The 27,368-nt window shown below is 39.9% G+C and overlaps 2 gene segments (V, D, J or C); both read left to right on the top strand.

Annotated features, from left to right (window-relative positions):
• Positions 1–19,391: 19,391 nt before the first annotated feature.
• On the top strand, positions 19,392–19,952 carry LOC143102879 (immunoglobulin heavy variable 2-26-like). The segment is given in 2 exon segments: positions 19,392–19,434; positions 19,615–19,952. Coding segments are annotated over 2 exon segments (381 nt in total).
• A 6,552-nt stretch (positions 19,953–26,504) lies between these two features.
• On the top strand, positions 26,505–27,136 carry LOC143102278 (immunoglobulin heavy variable 1-46-like). The segment is given in 2 exon segments: positions 26,505–26,585; positions 26,823–27,136. Coding segments are annotated over 2 exon segments (366 nt in total).
• Positions 27,137–27,368: the final 232 nt, after the last annotated feature.

The following is a 27,368-nucleotide window of genomic DNA, read 5'->3' as shown; positions in this document are numbered from 1 at the left end:
GTTTGCTAAGGAGTAACCCATTGCTTAAAATAGTGGAGAGCTGGGATGAGAACATTGTGTCAAATCTTCGCATTGTATCGCGGAGTGATTTATTATTAGCTGTGCAAAGTCTGAGTTGAAATGTCCAGGGATATTCCAACTCATGGAACGTCTCTCGGCCAATCAGAAACAAATAAATAGTTCCATAGAACCCAATTGTTGTATAATAGACATTAAAGGCGTGGCCAGTCCACAATCACTAATTTAATGCCGCAACTTTGTTATCAAAAGCTGGGCTCTGGGCTGGGGTTGACCTTATGTTTCTTAATCAGTCATGGGTGTGTTTTGGGCGCAACATCCTTTAATGTAACTGACTCAACACACACAAGCCGACCGCACACACGTAATCTGCCGGCTCCCACATGACATACATAAAACACTGTCATGGAAACATAACATTTTCCCCCCTCCCCCAGGGGAAATCCCGAATCACATAGTACACAGAATTAATTACAAATAACATAACGACAGCCGACTAGTACTACAGCTTCAGAATGCATTGTCACAAGGACCACAGTCCCACTGGAACTGATCATTAAGGCTATTTCAAAAAACTAAACCTAAGTACCTTAGACCTTAAACTACAGTATTAAAAATCTGCAACAAAGTTTTCCAGGTAGCCCGGTCTGGTGTGGGCACGGGCTGGTTGTGTGGCCGGATCCGGAGGCCCACTGTTACCTGGATCCGGGTTTCTGCTGACCTCCAGCTCTGCTGTGGTAGGTGGTGGCACTTGGCGGAGGCGGCACGCATGCCATCTCGTTCCATCCGACAAGTGGAAAGTGGCAGGGCCCAGCTGCTCAGTCACTTGGAGAGGTGCAGACCAGAATGACAGGAGCTATGACTTCGTGTGGGCCTCCGGACCCTGACCCAGTCCAGAACCATGAGCACAGGGGTTTTGGTCCTGTGGGACAGGTTGAAGAGCTGTTTTGCTCTGTGCTGCCGTGCAGAGACTGTCGCACAGCTGGCCAGGTGACTCTGTGGTGCCCTTAACGACAGTTTGCGTCCTAACATGAGAAGTGCTGGTGAACTGTCCGTTGTGGAGTGCTGTGTGGCTCGATAGTGCAGTAGAGTTCGCATTTTCACCGCAAAACTTGCACTTCTTCTTTCAATATTCTGCTTTGCGTCCTACTAATAGCGATTTTTATTTAGCCTATGGCCTGTCAAAATAATCTTAGCATTCACAGCGCAAATTAATTTAGTCTTTTACGCAGTGGAGAAAGTGACAGCGCAAGAAAGAAAGTGCGTCTAAATTCACCCATTCTTCTCACTTGAACTACTCGCGAAGTAGCCTACTGTTTTCGGGAGCTTTGTCCTAGAGTGCATGCAATCTAGACCATTGTTGATGATTTTTGTACAGCCACAGCATATTCTGTGTTATAGCTATGAACACGTAGAATAGCTCAATTAAAAGGTGAGACTTTAAGCTCTCGGTGGGTGCAAACCGTGTATTTCTATACGCCTCTGTTCCTGAGAAATCCCAAGCTAAACAGTGGCTAGTTTTAATCAAAATCGCTGTTTTTTTTTCTAGAAATGGAGATATAACGTCTTTCATGAAATATGAAGTGTTGCCTGTTACTTACTTCTGTAAACATTCCGGGAAGTGATCAGCAAGACCTGGCGAGACTGCCACCTAGTGATAGACCCACGAAAATGGCCTGGTTTTGACCTGACGTGCATGCGTCACTGATCCCCTGGGCACAGGCCCACTGGCCCTTATGGATAATCCAGCCCTGCTCATCACACAGACATCACAAGTATCACATGAAAGAGCTTTTTCTCAGCTTTTAAACGATGTTAGCCGCAAATTGCTGTGGTGAACGGTTTGTGAGAAAAGTAAATAATATAATTAAATTTAATCATAAATTCTACTGAAGGTTTTCGTCCATCTCCCTACCCATTCCTCTCGGTGCAATACTTCACAAACCTTTCGTTTAACACATGACAAACCATATATCAGAATAAACAGCAGACCTTACCTAACACAAAGGTGTAAAGCAGTCCCCTGTACAGTTAGCCGTTTCAGAGTAATCCAGTTTTGAATTTGCAGTAAATTTCGACATGCATGGATGTCTCCAAATTTGTAGCCTCGTGAGACCATCCTAGAGTTGGATGTCTCGAGACCGGTCTTGGTCTCGAGACCACTTTTACGTGGTCTCGGTCTTGTCACAGTCTCGACCGTCTTTGGTCTTGGTCTTGTCTTGGTCTCGGATCCCTCGGTCTTGTCTTGGTCTCATTGTCTTGGTCTTGCGGTCTCGGGTCGACATAGTGGTCGGGAGATTTGCAACAAATATGTCCATGATACAAAACATAACATTCGATAATGCTACATTAAATTATTTCGCCTTTCACGCCCTTCAAATGCAACCTTTCAAATGCAACCAATCAATGACATACATGTATTTTGTTGTGATTAAGAAACTGGCGCTCATCCAATCAAAAGACGCAAGTGTAGCCAGCGCGAAACGTTAGGTTTACGTCGTAGCTGTCAGTCTCAGTCAGACCTAGTAATAATAATGTCAGCGAATTCCGCCATCATTAAATTTGCATTCACGGAACATAAAGAAATTTGCAGTCCAGGGGCAAGAAAGAAGCATTCTGCAAAATGCAAGTTTTGCAAAGTCTCTCTCTCTCTCATCATTGTCATGCAATTGCTATAGCCTACATAGTTTATCTCACCCAGTCTACGAAAACATTTACAGTGAGTGAGCTCACAGTCACACACATTCATGACATGCTCTGTCTCTGCATTGTTCTGTCTGTAGTTGAAACTAGATGTACCGCAGAGCGGTACAAAATATGACCGCCGCCCAGTCCAGCACATTTTTTCCACAAAAAGAAATCACGCTGAAAGGCCTATATGATTCTAACTGTCTCACTAAATTGCATTATCCACACTCAATTCTCACTGGTATCTGCTAGACAACAAGTACCAAAACATGATTAGTTCATAGATTTCACATGTAAAATTCATTTTATACAACCCCACCTCCATCTTGCCTGTTTATAATTCTGAGAAATTCTTGATTGTTTGTGTGATGTTTATGTTATGTGTGTGGGTGTGTGTGTGTGTGAGTGTGTGTGTGTGCGTGCTTGTGTGTGTGCCTGCGTATGAGTCTGTGCATGGAAGCGTACATATGTCTACTGTGTGAGTATGTGTCATACGTATGATTACTGTGTGTGTGTGTGTGTATCTGTTTGTGCACATGTGTGCACATGAAATGGGTTAACATGACCCCTGGAGGCAAATATACGGAAAAAAATGGTCATCCTAGGCCCTACAGTTCTCAAGATATTCACAGAGAACTGTGTCTGGCCTACCCTCCTTTCGGGGGGTCCAGTCCAGCGGGGGGGCTACAGATCAAAACGAAAAATGACGGTTCCATGCTATCCATGTGGGGGTACATGCCCACCAAGTTTTGTGTACCCCGGTCTTTCAGTGTCTCGGGAATCCTTGTTGGTGTACGTCACTAAATGTACACATAAATTATTTTATTGTAAGGCCCCCCATGAACGAAAGTACACAAAACTTGGCATGCATTCGGAGGGTGTCATAATGACCCTACACTTTCAATTTCGTGCAGTTTTGACCATGTCAGCCAGAGATATTGTGATGAAAACACCTAATTTTTTGCTTTTTAATTTTTAACTAGGTGGCGCTATACATGAAATAAGTGGTAATGGGATGGGTTGATATGGCCCCTTGAGATCAACATACAAAAAAAAGGTGGACCTCCTAGGCCCTACGGTTCTCGAGATATTCACAGAAAACTGTCTCCGGCCACCTACAGGCCAGTTGGTGTATAGTAACATAAATTAATTTATTGTGTGGCCCCCCATGAACGGAATTCCACGAAACTTGGCGTGCATTCAGAGGGTGTCATAATGATCCTACACTTCCACTTTCGTGCTGTTTTGACTAAGTTAGGTCACAGATACCTGCGATTACAACACCTCATTTTTACTTTTTTGTGTTTAACTAGGTGGCGCTATACATGAAATGAGTGGTTGGGCATTTCTCAGATTTCGGGCCTATTTGGGATACTGAAATTTTGAAAAATAAAATTCAAAATTTTACTAATTGGTATGCATCAAGTTATCAGTCATTTTGATAGGAGTAACCTTGTGAGCTTGGTGGAGACCACAATATAAGGGAATTTATGATTTTTTGTCATTTTTCAGGTAAATGTCATTACCATCACATCATCTAATATGTACATTTTAAAGATGAAATGGTCAATCAATGATCAATCAATGATCAATTATGGTTTCACATGAAGTCTATTTTATCTTGAACTTATTAGAATTGTTGAATTTTACTTACAACATGAATTATAGTCGTTTAAGTAAGTAAGTATCTTATTTTTTTATTTTTTCACTCGACCCTGGCTTGGAATTTCATTTATTTGAAATAAATGCCATATATCATATCTGTTTTCATCCAGTGGCAATTTAGACTGTCCAACATTGTCAAAAATATCTAATTAATGTAATTTATTGTAATTTATACATAATCTATTGGCAAAAATATGCATGGTGATGGTGATGACATTGCAGTTCTGGTAATGACATTTGTTGCGGTGATGACAAATCACTGATCGTAATCTATTGCAATTAAATGTTTATAATTTAGAAACCCAAGTTGAACTGACTTTGTGAAAAAAAAAACTTATTTCTTTTAAAAAGAGTACTTTAAATGTATCTGCAAAAATGTCATCACCAACACAGTCGTCATTACCACTACATTTCAAGCTATAATGTGCTGGTAATGACTGTGTTGGTGATGACATTTATACCGAAAAACTACCCTGAGAAGCATCACCATGCAAGTGTAGCTAGCTTTCTACATGTAATGTACATCATTTAAACTATTAAAATAATTTTAAAATTTCAGGAATATTCAAAAATACAGAAATACAATGCGTATGGTAATGACACATAATAAGTGTACATGCCCAAAATGAGGGATAAAGAGTAGATTTTCTTATGTTTCTGGACATCAAGGCATCAATCTTTCTGCTTGACACCCATGTATTCCACTGTGATATTAGGTGACCATGGTTACCAAATATTTTTTTGATGAAAAAACAGTAGCAAAGTGTCTTTATGTAGAGTGTGCTGGTAATGACGGCTAAACCATGGGACAGGTAAACATTAAGCAAAATAAAGCAGGAAATGCATATATATGCATAATGTGTGCATGCAGTTCATTAGTTCAAATAACATTTAATTCATATGCATGATTTTTTTAATTCATTTTTGATAAATAATGTTTGAGATATGGCACAATATGTGAAAACTCTGGTTGCGGACAACACCAAAACACTGATATTGTACCATAAAACACCAATAAAATGTGTCTAAATCATGAGTAGGAGCAACCATTAAAAAAGTCTAGGCTTGTTTTTCTTTATACTAATTAGTGATGCTAAACATTATTAGATTTAATGTGTTTTTAATAGAATTACACCCTGTGGACAGAAATAGGCCCCAATTCTGGGAAATACCCGGTTATGGAATGGGTTGACATGGCCCCTTGAGATCAACATACAAAAAAAAAATGGTCCTCCTAAACCCTACGGTTTTCGAGATATTCCCAGAAAACTGTGTCTGCCCTACCCTCCTTTCGGGGGGTCCAGTCCAGCGGGGGGGCTACAGATCAAAACGAAAAACAATGGTTCCATGCTATCCATGTGGGGTTACATGCCCACCAAGTTTCGTGTACCCCGGTCTTTCAGTGTCCCGGGACTCATTGACGGAAATTTGGGCATGCGAAAAAGAAAAAAAAAAAAAAAATTCTGACTAAACCTATATGACCGCCGCTTCGCTGCGCGGCGGTCATAATAATACCTTCTTAAATTTAATTTAAACTGGGACTGAACCTCTTACCCCAGCAGGGTTCTCAAGTCTCACGCAATGGGCGTGAGACACACGCACACGCTCACACACCACACCTTGCATTTCTCACGCAGAAATATTACTAGGGATGTCAAGGTATCTGCATAATTATTAGAGGAGGCGCAGGGATACGAGAGGATTTCTCGCAGGGTTCAGAACTAGCGCACCACTCACCAGCAAAATCAAAAAAATAAATAGCCACCGACATCCAATCAAAAAATAGTAGGCTATTCGTTGTATCCGGGTAAAATTCCAAAATAGCACATCCCCTCCCTACAACCACGTTATGCTTGTGTGGGGTTACACGTTTAAGATTTCAAAACTGCACCAACATTCTTTTTATTCAGAAATTCAACTGTCTGTCATTTGGTAAACCAGCCTACATATGGTACTTTACAGGGTGTGTGACTTTACAGGGTGTGTGAATCAAGCCTTTTCACGAACATTTGGCCTAGCCTACTTTATGGCAAAATTATTTCTTATCTATAAACTAAACTAAACTGTCGGTCATTAAGAAAACCTAATGATTGTGTCGTTATAGCTTTGTGTAAGCCAGACATCAGCAACGTTCATTTTACACGACCAATCACTCTCGTGGCTGCCTGCACTTTCCCTGTCGTCACGGCTGCAACTTTCGCACTCGTTTGTGCTTTTTAGCGCCGTGTTCATCAGGTCCCATCTGATCCTCCATGGACCATGTCAACAATGAATGAAAATTAGCTTATTATTAATGAGTGTTATCAATTTGAGCGAGTATGCTACACATAGGCCTACATTTTTTTCTAAACATACAGGACTGCTGCAGACAATGACCTGCCAACTACCATAATGTATAATGAACTTGCTGTCCTCGGTTTCGGCATGCACATGCTTAGTCTAATGATTCAGTGACAATATAGGCTACTCAAGTGAATAAAGTCAAGTCAAGTCAAGTCAAGTTTATTTATATAGCGCATTTCATACACAGAGGTCATTCAATGTGCTTTACATAAACAAAACCAAACAATAATAACAAATAAAAGCATAGAAGGGCAATATAGTCAAAGAATAGTTAAAAGGTAAAATAATAAAAACAAAAACATAAGACACATGGTAAAATCATTTAAAAATAAAGAATAATTAGTAAGCAAAAACAAAGGCAAAGTAGTAAAAAAAAAGTAATAAAAGACAAAGTAGAATAATTATCAAGGCAGATTCAGAATTTCTAACTCGGCACAGTTAGCAGAAAGCATCTGAGAACAGTTTGGTCTTAAGTCTAGATTTAAAACTGGCTACAGTTGGGGCCTTTTTGATGTCATCCGAAAGTTGGTTCCACAGCTGAGCCGCATAGCAGCTAAAAGCTGCTTCACCATGTTTAGTTCTAACTGTAGGTTTTACGAGCAGGTTTTTCACCTGGGACCTGAGAGGACGAGAAGGTGTGTACTGCTGAAGCATGTCTGACAAGTATTTAGGTCCTGCTCCATTTACTGATTTATAAACAAGCAATAGTGCTTTAAAGTCAATTCTGTGACTTACTGGAAGCCAGTGCAAGGACTTAAGAATTGAAGTAATGTGGTCAGTTCTTTTAGTTTTTGTTAAAATCCTAGCTGCTGCATTTTGTATCACCTGAAGCTGTTTAATAGTCTTTTTAGGAAGGCCTGTGAACAGTCCATTGCAGTAATCAACCCTGCTGGAGATAAATGCATGAATGAGTTTTTCTAAGTCATGTTTTGACATCAGCCCTCTGAGTTTGGCAATATTTTTGAGGTGGTAAAAAGCTGATTTAGTTATCGCTTTCATGTGGCTGTTGAAATTTAGATCGATCACTGTCAATTAATACACCAAGATTTTTAACAGTATCCTTTGCCTTCAACCCTTTTGTGTCAAGGAGAGTGGCAACCCTAAGTCTTTCCTCATTTTTACCAAATATAATTACTTCAGTTTTTTCTTTGTTCAGCTGAAGAAAATTTTGAGACATCCAGGTGTTGATTTGTTCTATACACTGACACATAGATTCAAGAGGACCATAGTCGTTTGGTGATAGAGCTAAGTAAATTTGTGTGTCATCTGCATAGCTATGATATGAAATCAAATTATTTTGAATGATTTGTCCAAGTGGGAGCATATAGAGGTTGAATAATAGTGGCCCCAAGATCGACCCCTGGGGAACACCACAGGTCAAGGACGTTGGTGTTGAGGTACAGTTTCCGATGGCAACAAAGAAGCTCCTTTCTTGTAGATATGATTTTAGCCAGCTGATAACTATGCCTGTAAATCCAACCCAGTGTTCTAGTCTGTGTAGTAAAATATTGTGATCAACAGTGTCAAATGCTGCACTAAGATCCAGTAGCACTAGGACTGATGTTTTACCTGAATCTGTGTTGAGGCGTATGTCATTGGAAACTTTAATGAGAGCTGTTTCAGTGCTGTGATTTGCCCGAAAACCAGACTGAAAGTAATCAAAATACCCATTTGATGTTAGGAAGGTGGTTAATTGATTAAAGACTACTTTTTCAATAATTTTGCCAATAAAAGGTAGATTGGATATGGGCCTGTAATTGTTTAGCATGGAGGCATCCAGGTTATTCTTCTTGAGAAGTGGCTTTACAACAGCTGTTTTCAGTGACTTAGGAAAAGTGCCAGACAGCAGTGATACATTTACAATTTGAAGGACATCCGCCGCTATGAGGTGAAAAACAGTTTTGAAGAAATTGGTAGGCAGAGTGTCTAAGACACATGTGGAAGAGCTGAGATTCTGTACCGTTTTTTCAAGTGTTTCGTAGTCTATCAAGCTGAACTCTGACATCAAGTTTAGTTTCCCTCTGTTTGTTGCTGGAAGTTCAGGTTGTTGAATTTGTAATTGAGCAGATATGTTGAGTCTGATTTTGTCAATTTTACCTTTAAAAAAAGATGAAAACTCATTGCATTTATTAGTTGAGAGAAGTTCAGGCGCTAATTTTGAGGGGGGATTTGTTAACTTATCAACAGTTGAAAATAGAATACGAGTGTTATTTGAACTTCTATTGATAATGTTAGAAAAGAAAGACTGTCTTGCTTTGCATATTTCAGAGTTATATGTGCGGAGCATCTCTTTATGGATTTCATAGTGGATCTGAAGTTTGTATTTACGCCATTTTCTTTCAGTCTTCCTACACTCTCTTTTTAGAAGTTTAACTGCTAGATTTTGCCTCCATGGTGCTTTCTTTTTGTCCTTAACTTTCTTGAATTGTAATGGAGCAATGTCATCCATAATGTTTGCCATTTTTGCATTAAAGTGATCAAATAAGTCTTCAGAGTCTGACAGTTGACTTGACTTTAGTGAAAGTGCTTGCTCAAAGAGAGCACTTGTCTGATCATTTATGATTCTCCTTTTTACCATCATAGCTGTGTTTTGAGTGTGTGGGGACATAGACACATCAAAGAACACGCAGAAATGATCAGATAAGGCCAGGTCTTTAACAGCTGTAGAGACATCGAGACCCTTTGTGATAACAAGGTCGAGGGTATGGCCGAGAGAGTGTGTTGGCCCCTGTACATGCTGTGTTAGGGAGAAAGTATCGATTAGTGCAATGAATTCCTTGGCATAGTTGTTTTCAGGATTATCCACATGCAAGTTTAGATCCCCCGATATAATAAGACAGTCAAACTCTATGCAAACAACTGATAGCAGTTCACCTAGCTCTTCAAGAAAAACTTTAGCTGAATGTTTTGGAGGCCTGTAAATTGTCAGTAATAAAATCTGAGGAGAAGACTTAATGCATGCACACAGATATTCAAATGAAGTAAAGTCACCGAATGACGACTGATTGCACTGAAAAGACGTCTTGAAAATTGTGGCTATCCCTCCACCTCTTTTATTTGCTCTGGTAGCACTCAAAAAACTGAAATTTGGGGGAGCTGATTCGATGAGTAGCAGCACTGTTTGCTTGATCTAACCATGTCTCAGTTAAAAGTAAAAAATCAAGGTTGTGTGTGCAATTAATAAAGCAATTAGCCTAATAAATAAAATATTTGTCTCACTCAGTACATATAGGCCTATATCTCGTAAATTTGGTGAGCCATAGAATATTCCAGCGTCACGATTATTATATTTCAAGATTCCAATCTATCCCAGACAAAAACAAGATATAGGATGTATAGATTACAATGACAAATTCAAGGTCTCAAAGGGTTAATGCTTCTTTCCAATTTTTTTTTTATAATTAGTGAGTGAGTGCACCCCCCCCCCCCCCCAATCTCACTCTAAGCTGAGCTCAAAACTTGAGAACCCTGCCCCAGTATGCTGCTCTTATTCAATTGATGCAAGTTATGGTGTAACACCAGAGACTTTCTAATGTGGAGACACAGCACTCAAAAAATCCTCCATAGAAATGCATGGGGCTAGTTTGCAACGCCAATATGGCCGTTGTCTACACATATCCCACCCCTTCCTCGCCAAAATGTCGACATGTGTATACATTGAGCTAATCATGTGGTGTGAGTTGACTACTTTGAGCCAATTATGTGCTGTGTTGTGCACATTGTGCCAATCATGTGTTGTGAACTCGACACTCACGGTTGGTGTGGTGAAGCCTTGCGCATGCGCATTTCTGCTGAATAGGATGCCCGATGAGTACCCAAAAAGCGTTGCAATATGGCCGCCGAGTGGAGGGACATGCCTAAAAGGACTTTGGTAACACTAGCTCGCTAGCTGTTTTTTTTTTTTTTTGGTCTCGGTCTTGGTCTCGGTCTCGTCTCGACTTTGTCTTGGTCTTGACTCAGTCTGTCTTGGCCTTGGTCTCGTCTTGGTCTCGGTCTTGATACTCTCTGGTCTTGGTAGTGTCTTGGTCTCGGTTTAGGCGGTCTTGACTACAAGTCTAGACCATCCTGATCTCGCGAGCTTCAGGGTTTCACTCGCAGATCAGTCTGGATACTTTCCGTTAAAGAGAATTTGGAGCAGTTCACCAAACGAACGTCCAATCAGCGTTGGCTTTGAGGCGGGTTGAGGTGTGACGCAACGAACAACATGACGGCATCCACAGAGATGAGCATAGCTATCGCGCAAGTTTTATTCAAATTAGAAAGTATTCCTGGGTAAGCTGTGAAGCTATGAGTCTCAGCCATGCAGCTGGGAGGAATGAAAGACACAGACATCCTCCACGGCTGATTCCAGTTAACAGTGGAGGAATATACTTTCTTCAGAAGTGTAGGGCCTACCGTGAAAACTTGATGGGAATTGTCGTTGATTAGGTTCATGTCACATACAAATGGTTAGTTAAAACATCTTAACGTTAGTCACGTTACCTAACTTAATTGTATGTTAAACGAAGGCATTAGAAGAACACTTTGTTCATCTAATTGGTTGATTTGGCCCGTCGATAACCAACAAAGGTAGTGATAGACAGATGGTTTATCCAATCAGCTAACCAGTATTTCCGCCCCTTTCCCAAAAGTTCTTCAATGAAAAGTTCCCAGATGGATATGCGGAGCAAATCCATCTGGCGGAGTCAGGTTACCAAATTTGGGCTTTAAGTTTTACAATGTGTTTAAATTGTTATACATGATTTCATAACAGGCAAAATACAAAATAAATGTTACAAATATCGCCTAGATATCGGTAAATCAGGACAGCTGACTAAGAGTTTGTGAAAGTAGATCACAAAATGCTAAGCATGCATCTAGGCTATTTGAGTTTCTTAAAGCTGAACTGTGCTTAAATTGTTCAATACATGATTTCATAACAGGCCAAATATAAAATAAATGTTAAATATAGCCTAGATATCTGTAAATAGATTATTTGCAGTTCTGTGTATGTCATGTTTCATGTTTTTGTAATGCTTCATACAGTGATGCAGGTCTACTGAAGTGAATAGGCTATACAACTTTGATAATTTTTATAGCCTATGTGGCCTTTGTGCCCTCCACCAAATATGCCCAACTGAAGGCCAAGTGGCCTTGCCCCCAGAATGGTGAAATTCCAAGCCTGGTCTCACTCATTGGATCCAAATAACAGTAATAGCAACCTCCAAGTCATGGTAGGGTCAGTTAAGCGATAAGCACATAGCCAATTAAACATGAAAAACTGAACGGGGCACTTTTTGAAACTATTCCAGCTTGTGTAGGCCTATCAGTGCTTTCTGAACATATTGAACACACTTTTAAAAATACTGTGATAATACCGAAAAACGTGATAATTTTGGTCACTATAACCGTGAGGTTAAATTTTCATACCGTTACATCCCTAGTCGTATGTCTCATCTCGGCTTGTCCCCTGCACTCCAAAATCTGGCGCTAGTTAGCCGATGCTACCAACAGGATTTCAAAGGGGGTGCCTCGGGCATCGGCCTAGCCATGCAAATAAATCACTGCTTTACACCATTTACGAGGCTCATAGTAGCTCCACACTTAATTGATAGACTTCCGAGGGCCCTGACATTTAAAACGAGACATTGAGAACTTTGAAAAAGCACTGGTAGTTTATTTATAAGTAAGACAATTTATACAGACAGTACCTTCAGGAAGATCACTGTTTGCCGCCATCTTGAATTTAGTCACGATAAGTCGACGAGTGCGAATGAACAGGTATAATAAGGGATCAGATTCCAAAAATAATTCCGTGTAAATGCATGGATTCCAGTTGCATCAACTGGAATCCATGGATTTCCACGGAATTATTTTTAATATTCAATATCTATTCAAAAGCACAGTTGATCTGTGCATGCCATGACCAACTTTCAATTCTTTGATTTGGAAAGCAAGTTCATTATTTTGGGCTGCTATTAGAATATATTAGCATTTCAGCCCAAAGTTGAATAACATGTAGAATTTTGCTGCAATTTCAAAACTGGATTACTCGGGATCCGCCTACTGTACAGAGTAATGCTTCATATCCTCGTGTTCGTTAAGGCTGTTCTGCTGTTTATTTTGATATATGGTTTGCTATGTTTGACCAAAGTGTTTGTGAGATATACCACTGAGAGTAATGGGTGTGGAGATAGACGAAGCACTGTGTGCACAATGGAAATATGATTAAATGCCATGTATATCCAACGTTAATTGTCTTGTGAACCATTTATCACAACACCTAGCCGCTAATATCATGGGAAAGCTCAGGTTCCGCTCTTTCATGTGATATCTGTGTGATTTATGTGTGATAAGTACTCCGTGAGCAATTCAACAGAGAATAATGGGTGTGAATTTGGACACATTTTGTGTCCGTCAGCCACATAGCCAGGGGTGGCCAGAGTTTATGTTGTGGTGGCCGCGGCCACCCCTGGCCACCCCTTGGTGGCCCCCCTGTTTGGAAGTTATGTTTTTAACAATTTTCAGCATGAAAGCAAGCACTGAATGAGCCTATCAAATCATGTTACATCATTGAATACACCACTTAACTCCTGTTGTGTTCGTTCTATGTTCGCCAATTTTGTGTTCACTAGGCTGGTTCGTCTGTTGCTTTTGTCACTAGAGGGCAGCAAAGCTACCCACCATTCCTGTGCCCCTGCAGAAACATGCCTCCCACCACTCTGATTCTTACTGACAGCTGACAGGGCCTGCTGGACGGAGGTCTCAGCTCCGGACTCTCTGGTCATCTTTCCACACTGACACATGCATGGTGTTTCATGGTGGTTCATATATTACGGCCACAGATTGACAGGTTATATTTTGTCCAGGAGAGGAATGCTTGGGGATCAAGAATTAATGTTGTGGAAGCAGAGAGGAAAGTAAAGAAGAAAGTAATTTTACAATTCACAAGACTTCAAATATGAGAGGAAAACACCAAAAGGAAATTTATTAAGAATGATAAACCATAGAGCCATAGAGAAGATAGTCAGTGAAAAGATATTGTCCAATGAAAACAAAAAATGCAAAGATACTTAAAGCAAGAGACAAGTACATGTGCAAATTGTATTGCAGCATGAAAGAGGAAGTTATGCAAAGTAGCTACATCATTGCTACTTAATGTCACATTTCATAACCTACAGTACTCATTTACTTCAGTAGTAGGTACACATTCCAGTGCAAGAATGAGAATACAGGCAATTAACCTGTTCACTAATGTTCTTTTAATGCTGGTCATACAAGGTAAAGCATACTATGTTTTAGGGTTAGCACAATATCATTATAGCAAAACTTGTTTATATTGTTAATACTTAATCAAAACAATTGTTTACAATGTATCATTTCTTACAGGTATTGTCTGTGATGAGATCAGACTGGATCAGTCTCCTTCTCAGGTGAAGAGACCAAGAGAGACAGTTAAGATCTCCTGTAAAATATCTGGATTCACAATGACAAGCTACTACATCCACTGGATAAGACAGAAACCTGGAGGACCCCTGGAGTGGATTGGGGGAATGAATCAGGGCACTGTGTATCAGGCAGAGTCTCTGAAAGGCCAGTTCACCCTGACTGAGGACAGATCCACCAGCACACAGTACTTAGAGGCCAAGAGTCTGAGAGCAGAGGACACTGCTGTTTACTACTGCGCTCGAGACTCACAGTGACTGGCTGTGGCAAAGCAGCTGTACCAAAACCCAAAGCATCTGACCTGGCCTGATAAACAGTGATGTAATGGATGTCAATGTAACTGAAAGTTATATTTTCAATCTATTACAGTTTGAGAGTAAGCCTTAATAAACCCGTCAAATTCACAGTATTATTTTTGTCTCAATATGGCCACTCTATTAGACATAGGCCTACAGGTTTTTCTCAGTAGAGTCTATACTCTCATTCAAAGTTATCACCCCGGAGAGAAGAAATACTCTTTTCTGATTGGCTGGTGGGGTGGCTATTAATTCTGAATAATGGGACACCTATGAAGTAGATCCTGTAAAAAAAAGTTTAATCACCGTTCTATATAGCCACCATAGTAGGACGACGGTTGGGCCTGGAAGCTTGCCTTCCTTGGAGGAAGGATTACACATATTTATTTTATCCAAAGGAACTTACAGTATAACACAATATACATTTCCATCAGTATGGAAGCTTTGTGGATGATGAGGCCATTACTGTATATTAGTGTTGCTGGTTTGCCAGTTAATTCAGTTGAGCCGCAAAGGCACATAGATTCTTTAGTCATGTTTTGATGTACTGCAGAAGTTAAGTTCACAATAGGTAAAGAATATACACTAGACAGGATACTTTTTGAAGAGGAACTTAATAACTTACTGTTATGCAAAAGCATTTCAAGTAAATTAAAGAATTAATTAATTTACTCTTCTAAACATAATAGGTGGAGCACACAAGCTTCCCTCTCCTTTTATCATGTTATTTAGTCTTCTCTTGGAAGGAGGAGTTTATGCAAATACACACATTCATATATAGACATATGTTCATGCTTCATATATACCTGTATGTATGAAAGTCTGGACATTAGACAGTTTCAGCCCTGAAACATGTATCTCATAATCCAATTCTTTCTTGTAGCTTTCTGGGTTCTGGGTGAGTATCAGAGTGTTTACAAAAAAATGATCACTTTAATTTTTGGGGGTTACCAGATTTTCAGCATCATGTGTTTCTAACAGGTGGACTCTGTCAGACATTGACTGAGTCGGCGGGAGCTGTCGTTAAACCTGGTGGATCTCATAAACTGACCTGCACAGCCTCTGGGTTGGATGTAAGTGGCTATTATATGGCTTGGAACAGACAGGCTCCTGGAAAGGGACTTGAATGGGTTGCAAGCATATATAGCAGCAGCTATTACTCCCAAACGGTTCAAGGAAGATTCACCATCTCCAGGGATGACAGCAAGAAGCAGGTGTATCTGCAGATGAACAGCCTGAAGCCTGAAGACACAGCTGTGTATTACTGTGCCAGAGAGACACAGTGATGGAGGAGATTCAAGGAGTGTACAAAAACTACATCAATGCAGAACATAAAACATATGAGGAGTTCAGATGCAAAAGCCTGACCACATTTCTTTTAATGAGCATTTAAAACCAGGCTCCTATAGTTTTTTGCCTATAAATCGATATTTCAGACCAGGAAGAGAGTGGAATTTAGTGGGTTTTGAAGTTAAATTATTTGATTAACGTAAACTATGTGTAGAGAGCATCCACTCACCATATTTATCTAATTTTTGACGAAGGTGGCATTTAAAGGCTTTTGCATCTGAACCCTTCATATTCTAAAATAAGACATGGAATCTGTTCTCTGTTAATTAGAGTCTGATTCGGAGCAGTCACAACACAAGACAAGATCAGACTGTGGTGAGGAGCAAAAATGCAGCTTAAAGAATTATAGGAGCCCCACTGTCCACCCTCTAGAACTGGTACAACTCACGAATCAAGAGGCGATCAGAGAAAATCATTATGGAGCCCTTATAGCCTACTTATAGCCTACTACCATATGGGAGCGCGTCCCAAACCTTGAAAATGGTCTCTCGCCCTACAATCCGGTTCGCCCCCCTGTGAACGGAAGGCCGCCATGAAGACAGGTGAGAAGATTCACTATCAAAGAGTTAACATTCAATCACAAGTTTTAGAAACTTCATTAAGATGTTATGTGTGTACTTGAAACCGCATTGAAGCTATGCTCTGCCAACAATACCTTTTAGCGCCACAACCGATAAGCGCATGATCTATTGAAACGCCATTCACCATGCATTCAAACATTTTCACTGTCATCACAAACATTCATTCATCCACCTGATAGTGCCATACAGTATTACAAAATAAATTGTCCATAATCATGCCAATTATCCCACAAGTTAATATTAGTTTAAAATGTCCTGTTTTGTTGAAATGTTCAGTCTTATTGTTCATACAAGTGACAGTGACAGGTTGCACTCTGTCACACACACACACACACACACACACACACACACACACACACACACACACACAGGCATGCACACAAGCACATGCATTCACACACATAAGCAGAATCACGTATACACATGCACACACACATACACACACACACACACCATTACACCCACACACACACTCACAAGAGAAAACTCACACCCAGAGAAGCACACATACACAAATGCAAACGCACACATGCTGACACTCATTTACATACACAAAAGTTGCAAGAGTAGGAGATGGAGTAGGAGATGGAGACAAATTGACAAGTGTGATTCATTTTTGCGGAGAGAATGTGCAGCATTGATCGGCGGTAATATTTTGTATCATTTTGCAGTAGGCCTACATCTAATTAGAATAAAAGATTGATGACGCTCGTGCAATATGTTTGCTCTCTCTGGTGTACTGGGCTTTCTGAACTAAGCAGCAGATCAGCGGTGTGGTGAACAGAAGACGCAAAATAAGTAACATGTTTAACAAGTAGCACAATTACAGTACATACTGATTCTGTAACATGATGGCCTGACTCCATATACTTTTTCAAACCAGACCTAAATTGTGCTGCCATTAACGACATCTGACGGTCCCAAAACATCAGAAAGAGAACTCAGCCACTAGGGTGCAGCATTAAACCAACCTTCCCTACTGTAAACTCTTCCAACATGAGAGACTGCTTTGCTGAACTGACAAATCACAATCACACACCATGACACCACAAAAAGAGCATAGTTGGTGACATATGTTTTGTAGCACTCAAACATCAGTTTTTTACCCACACATTCACATTCTCCTTTAAACATGATAGCCAAATATCTGGTGGCATGCCATTCAGAGAACTTTATTCATATCTGTATGAAGATAACGGTCCTTTGTCAATCGTAGTATCATACCAAACTGTGCGTGTACCCAAAAAAAAGTCAACACTGTGTTTTTCAACTATGGCCATAGAGAATCACATAAGAATATGATAGAAAGAGTAGAAAACTTATTAACATAATATTTTATCACATTGCAAAAATTAAATGTTTACTGTAAGATCTAAATCATCTGAACAATCTCCATATCAGCCTCTTGAGGGCACTTGTAAGATCTTTTCTGCTTTCATTGTAACAACACAAGTCATCAAACAGCATTTCTCCTCCCACTGTTCATTTTGATTATTAATTAGCTGTTCCACATGGGCAGAGTCCACTCACAAATGAAGAGTGTGTGCTGGGTATATATATAGTCCATAGGACATGCACACAGACTGTGTATGAGAGAGACAACAACTGTGAAACATGAACCTGTTTACTGTATGTGTACTAATAGCAATATCAGTTGCAGGTAAGGTCCACTCACTTATAATTCTTTGTCTTGCAGGCCATGTTGGAGCTAATTTAATTACAATAATACTTTCTCTTTTATTTGGCAGATTCCAATGGTCAGACACTGACTGAATCTGAGTCAGTGGTTCTTAAACCTGGAAACTCTCACAAACTGACCTGCACATACTCCGGGTTCAGCAGTGATCCTTACATGGCTTGGATCAGACAACCTCATGGACAAGGGCTGGAATGGTTGGCTCGAATGCATCCAACTTCCAGTAGTTATACATACTATGCCCAGTCCATTCAGGGAAGGTTCACCATCTCCAGAGACAACAGCAAGAAGCAGATTTACCTGCAGATGAACGGCCTGAAAACCGAAGACTCAGCAGTGTACTACTGTGCTCGAGAGCCACAGTGAGATATACAGCTGAAGTGCAGTACAAAAACATGTCATATATTTACAGATCAGCTGATATGAGTAGTTCAGATAGGACCTATCCCTTCTGTAACATGTTATCACATAAAAGCCATAAAGTACCAAATACCTCCATTAAGTAAATATTTGTCAAATTGATGATCACATTATTTAATTACCCTGGAAATCCAGAGTTCTCACAAAAGCACAATTTGGATTTGCTCAGCGAGTGACTCTGGCGATGAGTAACAATGCTCATTGCCTGCCCATGGAGCCAAGCTGCACAATCATATCGGTGTATCTGATATAGGTGGGCCAGAGGTGAGCTAAACAGATGAAGACAGCGTTGCACCGTCGAAGTCCAGAATCAGTCAGTAAACATTGGTCACAGTGTTATCCAATTGTGTCAAAGTCCGGAATCAATCAGTAAACATTGGTCATAGTGTTATCCAATTGCGTGCAGTGATATTTTCAATGCATGCTTGGTGCCGCCCCTCAAGTTGGGTCATTTTTATTACTCGTAGCCAGACCCTTAATCTTTCGGATTTGGGTCTGGATTTTCAGGCTAGTATTTAATAATTAACTCATTAAATATTTATTTACTCAAAAACACTTGGTCTACAGTAATGATACACATCAATCTATTGTTTTTAAAAATATGGCATCACAGTTATTTATTCATTAATTAATTTATGTATGTATTTATTTATTTACTAATTTATTTTGATAGGGACAGAAACAATATACATATTTTGAAGATCCTAATTCATTGGAATTTTAATTCTCTATGTCAAAAATGTTTATTATCATAAGCGTTATGAATTTGCAACACAAATTTTGGTTATTCCTCTCAGCTCTAATGGGATGCTTTTGTTTAACAAATGAGATGAAACAGTGTAAATGCAGCCTCTCTTTCACTGGGCTCAGTTGAACGTGCTCAGCCGGCCCCTGACACCAGCACACACAATGGTTCCCACCAGTGTCTTACTGTTGCTGACAGCTGCGTCCTGTAAGTCTCTGGAGAGTAGATTATAAACCATAACACAGCAGTGGGCCTATCATTAGGCTACTATTGTTTTTATTATTATTATTCTTTTATAAATGTGTCAATTGTTTGTTTAGTTTTTATACTGGAAATGTATTCAGGTGAACATTTCAATCTGATTCAGTCTGATTTTTCTTTCATTAGATGTCCAATCGAATGTTGAGCTCACACAGCCCAGTTCTGTGGTGATCAAGCCTGGAGACACACTGACCCTCACCTGTAAAGTGTCTGGATACTCTCTAACTACATGCTGTAACCATGCAACAGCATGGATCCGACAGCCTGCAGGGAAAACATTGGAGTGGATAATGCACATATGGGAGGATGCAGATACTTACAAGGCAGAGTCCCTGAAGAGCAAGTTCAGCATCTCTAAAGATCCCTCCAGCAGCACAGTAACTCTAACAGGGCAGAATCTACAGACTGAAGACTCAGCTGTCTATTACTGTGCCAGGCTACCCCACTGTGATAACAACCAGTAGAGGACCTGTGCAAAAACTCTGAATATTTCACACTGGTCATGTTAAGTTATGTCAGCCTTGACATGCCATTTCCCCCAATAGATAAATGAACAAACAAAATAGCACACACTATGGAGGTATGCAAGATATTACTGTGCCAGACGACCCCACTGTGATGCCAACTGAAGACTTGCATAAAAACTTAACAGACACAACACACATGTTGGGGATAAATAAATAACAATGTTTTGGCTAATAGACAAATGCAAACAAATGACATCACTGAAAAACTGGAATTGTATATATAGTATACTGTATAATTATTACTATGGGCAAGTGTGGAATATTGACAAATCGTATTTTTCGCTCATTCTACCAAAACAGGAAAATGGAAGGGATTTTTTTTCTTCTGTACACGTAAAAGTTCCATATAAAATATTGCCAATTAAATATCTGTGTATCCATGCTTGTGGGCTCAGGCACATACACACAGTCACACCCAAATTGCCCACTTTCCCAACAAGTGGGCGTTGGAAGCTGGAAGTGTGTGTGTGTGTGTGTGTGTCTGTGTGTACTGTATGTGTGTGTCTGTGTGTGTGTGTGTGTATACAACTCCTTCAAATGATTTTAGTAAAATGAATCCACATAATCATATTGACAGGCTTGTTCATGGAAACCCAATATAAAATCATATCATGCAACCTCATGCGTCTTCATTACTTTATAAAGCCACAAGAGGGTGGTCTATGCAAAGTTAATACCTTCTCATCGCTTATATCCTTATCACATGTTTGTTAATATCCATTTGAACACTAATTCAAATGGGAACTGGCAACACTCATGCACAACCTATTCCAACAATGGATTGTAATGTGTTTCTGACTTGTTTATGTTGTGGACATTGTGACATGACATCATGACATGAGAGTCCAGCAATGTACAAAAAATGTTCAGAATGAGAGTTAAATGTATTATGCCACATTGTGATTGCATGAATGTTAATGAAACATATATATATATATATATATATATGAAATAACACAAACATTATATATATATATATATATGTAAGGGATAATGGACTCCACGGTGGTCTGTTCACAGAAGTTAATGCACGGTCGAGGTTGTAAAACGGCCCCGACGCGAAGCGGAGGGCCGTTTAAACCTCGTAGTGCATTAACTTCTGTGAACAGACCACCGTGGAGTCCATTATCCCGCTTATTCCACTGTTGCCACTTGCGTTGTGTTCATTTGCTGTTACAATTTAAACGTTTTAATCGCTAAAACTGTCTTGTTTGTAGAACTAATTTCTTCCGACACATATCAACTAATTTCTCAACTCACAGGACAAACTGCCATTACTAGTTCTAAATGGATGGTTGCTACGGCCAAAGGCCAGTCGTTAGTTCTATCTCTCCCGTTGTCAAGCGGGCGTATCCCAAGATTCTGATGAACTTTAGCTTTGAAACATCGCTATTTTACTTAGCCTGCTGTCATCCATCTAGCTAAAAGCCACCTCTGTCATATGCTACAATGTTGCAATGTTCTGAACGTCTGCATTTTACAGCTCGGATGCAACGTGACAGTTCATTTAAACTTCACAACGAGTTCGGCGAATTAATATACAAGTGTGATACGGCCAAAAAAATGGATCTACTTCATAGGTGTGCAGATAACATACGGTTAATTGTCGTTCTAAATTACGTAGGACAATGGGAAATTCAATATATATATAATGTTTGTGTTATTTCATATTTGCTCTTAGGGTACAGATTGGCCACCCTAGGGTGTAAAATGGTTTGTCACTGGGTAAAGGAACATACGTGTACCTTTTCCAAGGGTTCATATTTATTCTAGAGCATAAAGGTACATTGTCCACATTTGCCACCATAGGGTAAAAACTAGATATGTACTAGTTAAGGAGCACAATTGTGTACTCTTGAGGGTATTGCCCCAGTAACAAGCCTTTGTACTCCTCTATAGGTAAATATGGTACCTTTCCTGGGGGTGATAGCATTCAAAATGCAAGATAATGGGGGAGGTGATGAAGAAGGAGAGGTGGTTGCCATCTGACAGGTCTGATTGTAGGACGTCATCGACATACAACTTTTCTCTTCTGCCAGGACATTCAGCATGATCCCTTACCCAACCAAAAAAATACAAACTCTCTTTCCTTCACATGGAAAGAATTATTATTTTCCAAAGATGAATCAAAATGTTTATTTAATCCCCCATTAGTTTCACCTCAGTCAAGCCTGTAGCGCCACACTACTACACACAGTATAGTACTCCAATACCAGTACCAGTAATAACCAAATAATTCCAAGAATGTGAAAAGGGAGCATGTCCATAGAAAAAGTGTCCAATGGCACAAGTGGACATGGTGATCAGTGCAAGCAAAGAGTAATCGCACATCCTAAGTCCTGTAGGTATCACTGTGATATACTCTTAAACCGAATGTGTTGAAAACAAACTTTTGTTATTGTTACACAAATATGTGTTAAAAATAACGTTAACGTTTATGGACAACACACTCAATTAAATTCTATGGGTCACGTCACTCAATTCAATAATGACTTGATGACTTATTCACATTTGGAAAAAGGTTTTAAACGTGCATCCAATATTTAATAAAGGATATCATTAATTTAAACTTCAGCCTTTGTAAATATTTCATGAATATCTTATGAAGTCTACATCAAATGTCACTTTACTATACAAGTTGTGAAGTATTCGTAATCACTGAGTTTAACACTGGGAGGTAAACTAGCATACATTCAGCTGACCCATATTTGTGTAACCTGGATACCATTAATTTAATCTCTCCAGCTTTTGTAAATATTTCATGAATATCTTATGAAGTCTACATTGAATGTCACTTTACTATACAAAATACTAAAGTAATTTGCTTGACCATGTTCTGTCTTTTTGGCACTGGAGTAGCCCATTGACTAACATGTGATGTGATCAGGTAAGAGGTTTGGAACAAAAACGACAATGCTGCTTTGCGATTGTTGGACTTTTATTTTCACAAGTTGTCGTCGTTCTGTCTTCCACATTCATGAAAGGTTTGGTATGAACGTTGAGTCATGTCTCATGAAAAAGTCATGAATGCTTTATGTGCAGTTTATGTCAGCTGCTATGAATGTGTTATGAACTCACCCATCAAGTAAAGTGTTACCCATTTTACTTACAGGTGGAAGAGGCCAGGACCGGGTTTCCCAAAAGCATCGTAAGCCTAAGATGGTCATAAAGTCCCTCTTACGAACGTCTTAAGATTTGCCGACTGTTTCCCGACACCGATGTACCGAGTAGCCTAAGCTAGCCTAGCCTACTGTACCGAGTAAGCTACAGTATAGCCTAAGCCTAATATGTTCATAGGCTATATCTTTTAACATAAAAATGGTGCAACAATCTAATCTTAAATAATTACAACTATTTATGTATATGTGTGGTATGTAGCCTGCTTGGGATGCTTACATGCAGATGTCAAAGTTTTTCTATTTATGTATTGATGTGAATTAATGTGTAGATCCGAAGTTTAAACATTAGGCGTAGCTGTGATGTGATCACCATAATATTAGAGGATATTTCAGAACTATTAACGTGGACAGCTCCCTTTAAGAGCATCTTAAGAGCAGTACACGCACATTCATGCTACGAGCGTGTTCGGGAAACAGTCGGAAAAACCAAAAGAGCAATCTTTAGATGAATCGTAGAGAACACTAATATGTGCGTGTATCCATCGTTATCGAGAAACCAGGCCCAGGGCCCATAGCCTCGTGAGACCATCCTGATCTCGCGAGCTTCAGTTTTCTACTCGCAGATCAGTCTGGCATCTTTCCGATAGAGAAAATTTGGAGCAGATTGCCAAACGAACGGCCAATCAGTGTTGGTTTTGAGGCAGGTTTAGGTGTGACGCAATGAACAACATGACGGCATCCACAGATGAGATGGTATTCCTGGGGAAGCTGTGAAGCTATGAGTTTCAGCCATGCAGCTGGGAGGAATGAATGACACAGACATCCTCCACAGCCGATTCCAATCCATAATGGAGGAATATACTTTCTTCAGAAGTGTAGGGCCTACCGTGAAAACTTGCTGGGGATTGTCGTTGATGAGGTTCATGTCACATACAAATGGTAAGTAAAAACGTTAACGTTAGTTACGCTAACTGAATTGTATGTTTAACGAAGGCATTAGAAGAACACTTTGTTCATCTGAATGGTTGATTCGGCCCGTCGATAACCAACATAGGTGGTGATAGACAGATGGTTGATCCAATCAGCTAACCAGTATTTTCACCCCTTACCAAAAGTTCTCCAACTGAAAGTTCCCAGATGGACATGCAGAGCAAATGCGAACCATCCATCTGGCGGAGTCAGGTTACAGGTTACTTTTAGTGTCTGAAGTTTTTAATGAGTTCTTTCCTAGACAGGTAACCAGTGTAAATTAATTTTTCAGCATAGGCCTTTCAAATGACAACTACAGCTACTCATATTAACCTAGCATGATAACTACCGCAGTGTACTCTCTGCAACAAACCCATGGAGAAACACCTTCGACAGACACGTTTCTCCCACAAATTGTGAGCTGAAACATTCATCCAAACGCCAACACCTGTGCCACGCCCTCTCCCCGTGTGCCCAGGGGTTCATAATCCATCCATGTCTATGTCCGTCAAATGTTTAGAATGTATAAGTATAGTATAAGTATATATACTCTTTTGATCCCGTGAGGGAAATTTGGTCTCTGCATTTATCCCAATCCGTGAATTAGTGAAACACACACAGCACACAGTGTACACACACTAATTGAATCCGGCGCAGTGAGCTGCCTGCATCAACAGCGGCGCTCGGGGAGCAGTGAGGGGTTAGGTGCCAGCCGTGCCTACTGATCGGGGTTCGAACCCCTCCGGTTACAGGTCTGAAGTGCTAACCAGTAGGCCACGGCTGCCCCCAAATGCTGTAATTGACTGACTTAACTAATGACATGTTTGTGATTTTTAATAATATTTTTGAATGGTGGGAAATGTATGGAAATTCTGTTTGGTGGTCCCCCATAACTGAAATCTGTTGTTAAAAGCTGTTAAAAGGTTGTGAAAAGCCACTTAACAGCTATGGACAGTAAACTCCACACAACCATAAGAATGATCAGTAACATTCATGCAGAGATTCAAACTTGATTTTCAATATGCCTATTGTGAACTAGGTCACAATAAGTTGTCATTTTTAAATTGTGGTTCCCCTGAAAAAAAAAAAAATTGGGGAACGCTGCTCTACACAGTGAAAACATCTGGTCGATAGAGATTTGTTTGCAGTCATGTTTGCAGTGTTGAGAACAAGCATCAAAAAGAGTGATGTCAAGATGAATTAAAAAGCATAAATGTGTCATCATTTAATTTTCCTTCCAGTAAAATAGCATCACATTGAAAGATTATTTTATGTCTTCCTTGTATTCCAGTTCCTGTATTCCGGGGGGGTACAGTTTAGTATATTGTTTAGTTTCCCAAAAGTGGCCAATCATTTACAGTTTAAGTAGAAGGACATATGACCAAAATGGATAATGGATATACATGAGGGTTTTACCAATCCATAAGCCCACGTGAGGGTGGGCTATGCAAAGCTCTGTTACATCTTAACCATTTATAATGGCATGCTCAGCCCTTTCCTTTCAACCTTGTGAGTGTGACGTGACTGACAAAATTGCAAAAGAGTGTCTATGTCATGGACCTTACATTATGGTGTTTCGTTTTTATCCTGATGGCAATCGAAAGTATGTCATGTCTATTGTGTAATGTTTATCTTAATGTGTAATTATGGTATTGTAACTTTTTATGTGTTTTTCTGTTCACAGGATGCAGAAGTCAGACACTGACTGAATCTGAACCAGTAGTCATCAGCCCTGGAGGGTCTCACAAACTGACCTGCACAGCCTCTGGGCTGACAGTCAGTGGCTACTGGATGTCTTGGGTCAGACAGGCTCCTGGGAAAGGGCTGGAATGGGTGGCAACTGAAGCTAATGGCACTCCATATTATTCAAACTCTGTCCAAGGAAGATTAACAGTTTCTAGAGACAATGGCAGGAAGCAACTGTATCTGCAGATGAACAATCTGAAGCCTGAAGACACAGCTGTGTACTATTGTGCCCGAGAGTCACAGTGACACAAGAAGTAGTTTCACTGTACAAAAACAGACATCTGTTATAACATCCAGATCCTGTTGCCAAACAGAATATGCAGTTATAGGTTTTCACATTTTATCAGAATAATTCTTCAATATTGTCCGCGTGAGACAATACTGTATATTTCTCATTACATTGTGATTATTTCAGTTTGAGTGTTATTATCTATCTATTATAATTATTCATCATAAATACAAATTACGGAGATATAATCATCAATGTCCTAAAACAGGAAAAGCATCCTCAGATGCACTTTCAGACTAAAGTGTCCTTAGAGCCCTTTATAAAGCCTCAAGAGGGCGGTCTATGCAAAGTTACAGTGTCATGCCCATAATATCTAATCACACATGTTCTAAATCTCATTATGAACACCAGGTGTTGAGAGACTCACCAGCACTCTCCGACAATTACACACCACGATGGCTGAAATTACTTGTTTCCATCTTCTTCTTGTGTTGGTGTGCATGCAGGGTAATAACTGTTTTATTAGCACGCATTTTTTAGTGCATGTTGCAAGTTTAGTTTTTTTTCTATCTACATTGTCTCTTCTGCCTATTTTGTTTCTACATTAGGCCTACTACAGGTGTTGGCACAGTAGTAGTAGTAGCAGTAATATTGTTGATTGTGTTGTTTTATGCACAATCTATGAACTTTTTATTAAATAGTCTGTGTGAAGTAATAATTTGAATGTTTGCTGCCATCTCCCAGGTATTGTCTGTGATGAGATCAGACTGAATCAGTCTCCTGCTCAGGTGAAGAGACCAGGAGAGACGGTTAAGATCTCCTGTAAAATATCTGGATTCACAATGGCAAGCTACTACATCCACTGGATCAGACAGAAACCTGGAGGACCCCTGGAGTGGATTGGGGCAATGAATGTTGGCACTGTGTATCAGGCAGAGTCTCTGAAAGGCCAGTTCACCCTGACTGAGGACAGATCCACCAGCACACAGTACTTAGAGGCCAAGAGTCTGAGAGCAGAGGACACTGCTGTTTACTACTGCACTCGACGGGCACAGTGACTGAAGCTGGTGAAGCAGCTGTACAAAAACAATGTGCATGTGGAGTAATTTGGAAAATATCCAGCAAAATCTCTACATTGTGATGAATTTTAGATGCAGGATGCAGGCTTTACTTCCTTTCTCATATACATCCATGTGTGTGTGTGTGTGTGTGTGTGTGTGTGTGTGTGTGTGTGTGTGTGTGTGTGTGTCCTTTCAGCAGGCTTCTTTCAGGGTAATTTTGCTACCTTTG

Source organism: Alosa pseudoharengus, unplaced genomic scaffold, assembly GCF_046254945.1.
Source record: "Alosa pseudoharengus isolate Yale_2024_CS ecotype anadromous, Long Island Sound unplaced genomic scaffold, YU_APseudo_1.1 YU_APseudo_1.1_scf_4, whole genome shotgun sequence".
NCBI lineage: Eukaryota > Metazoa > Chordata > Actinopteri > Clupeiformes > Clupeidae > Alosa > Alosa pseudoharengus.
The sequence above is the reverse complement of the archived record's forward strand: the minus strand, read 5'-3'. Positions and strand labels throughout refer to the sequence as shown.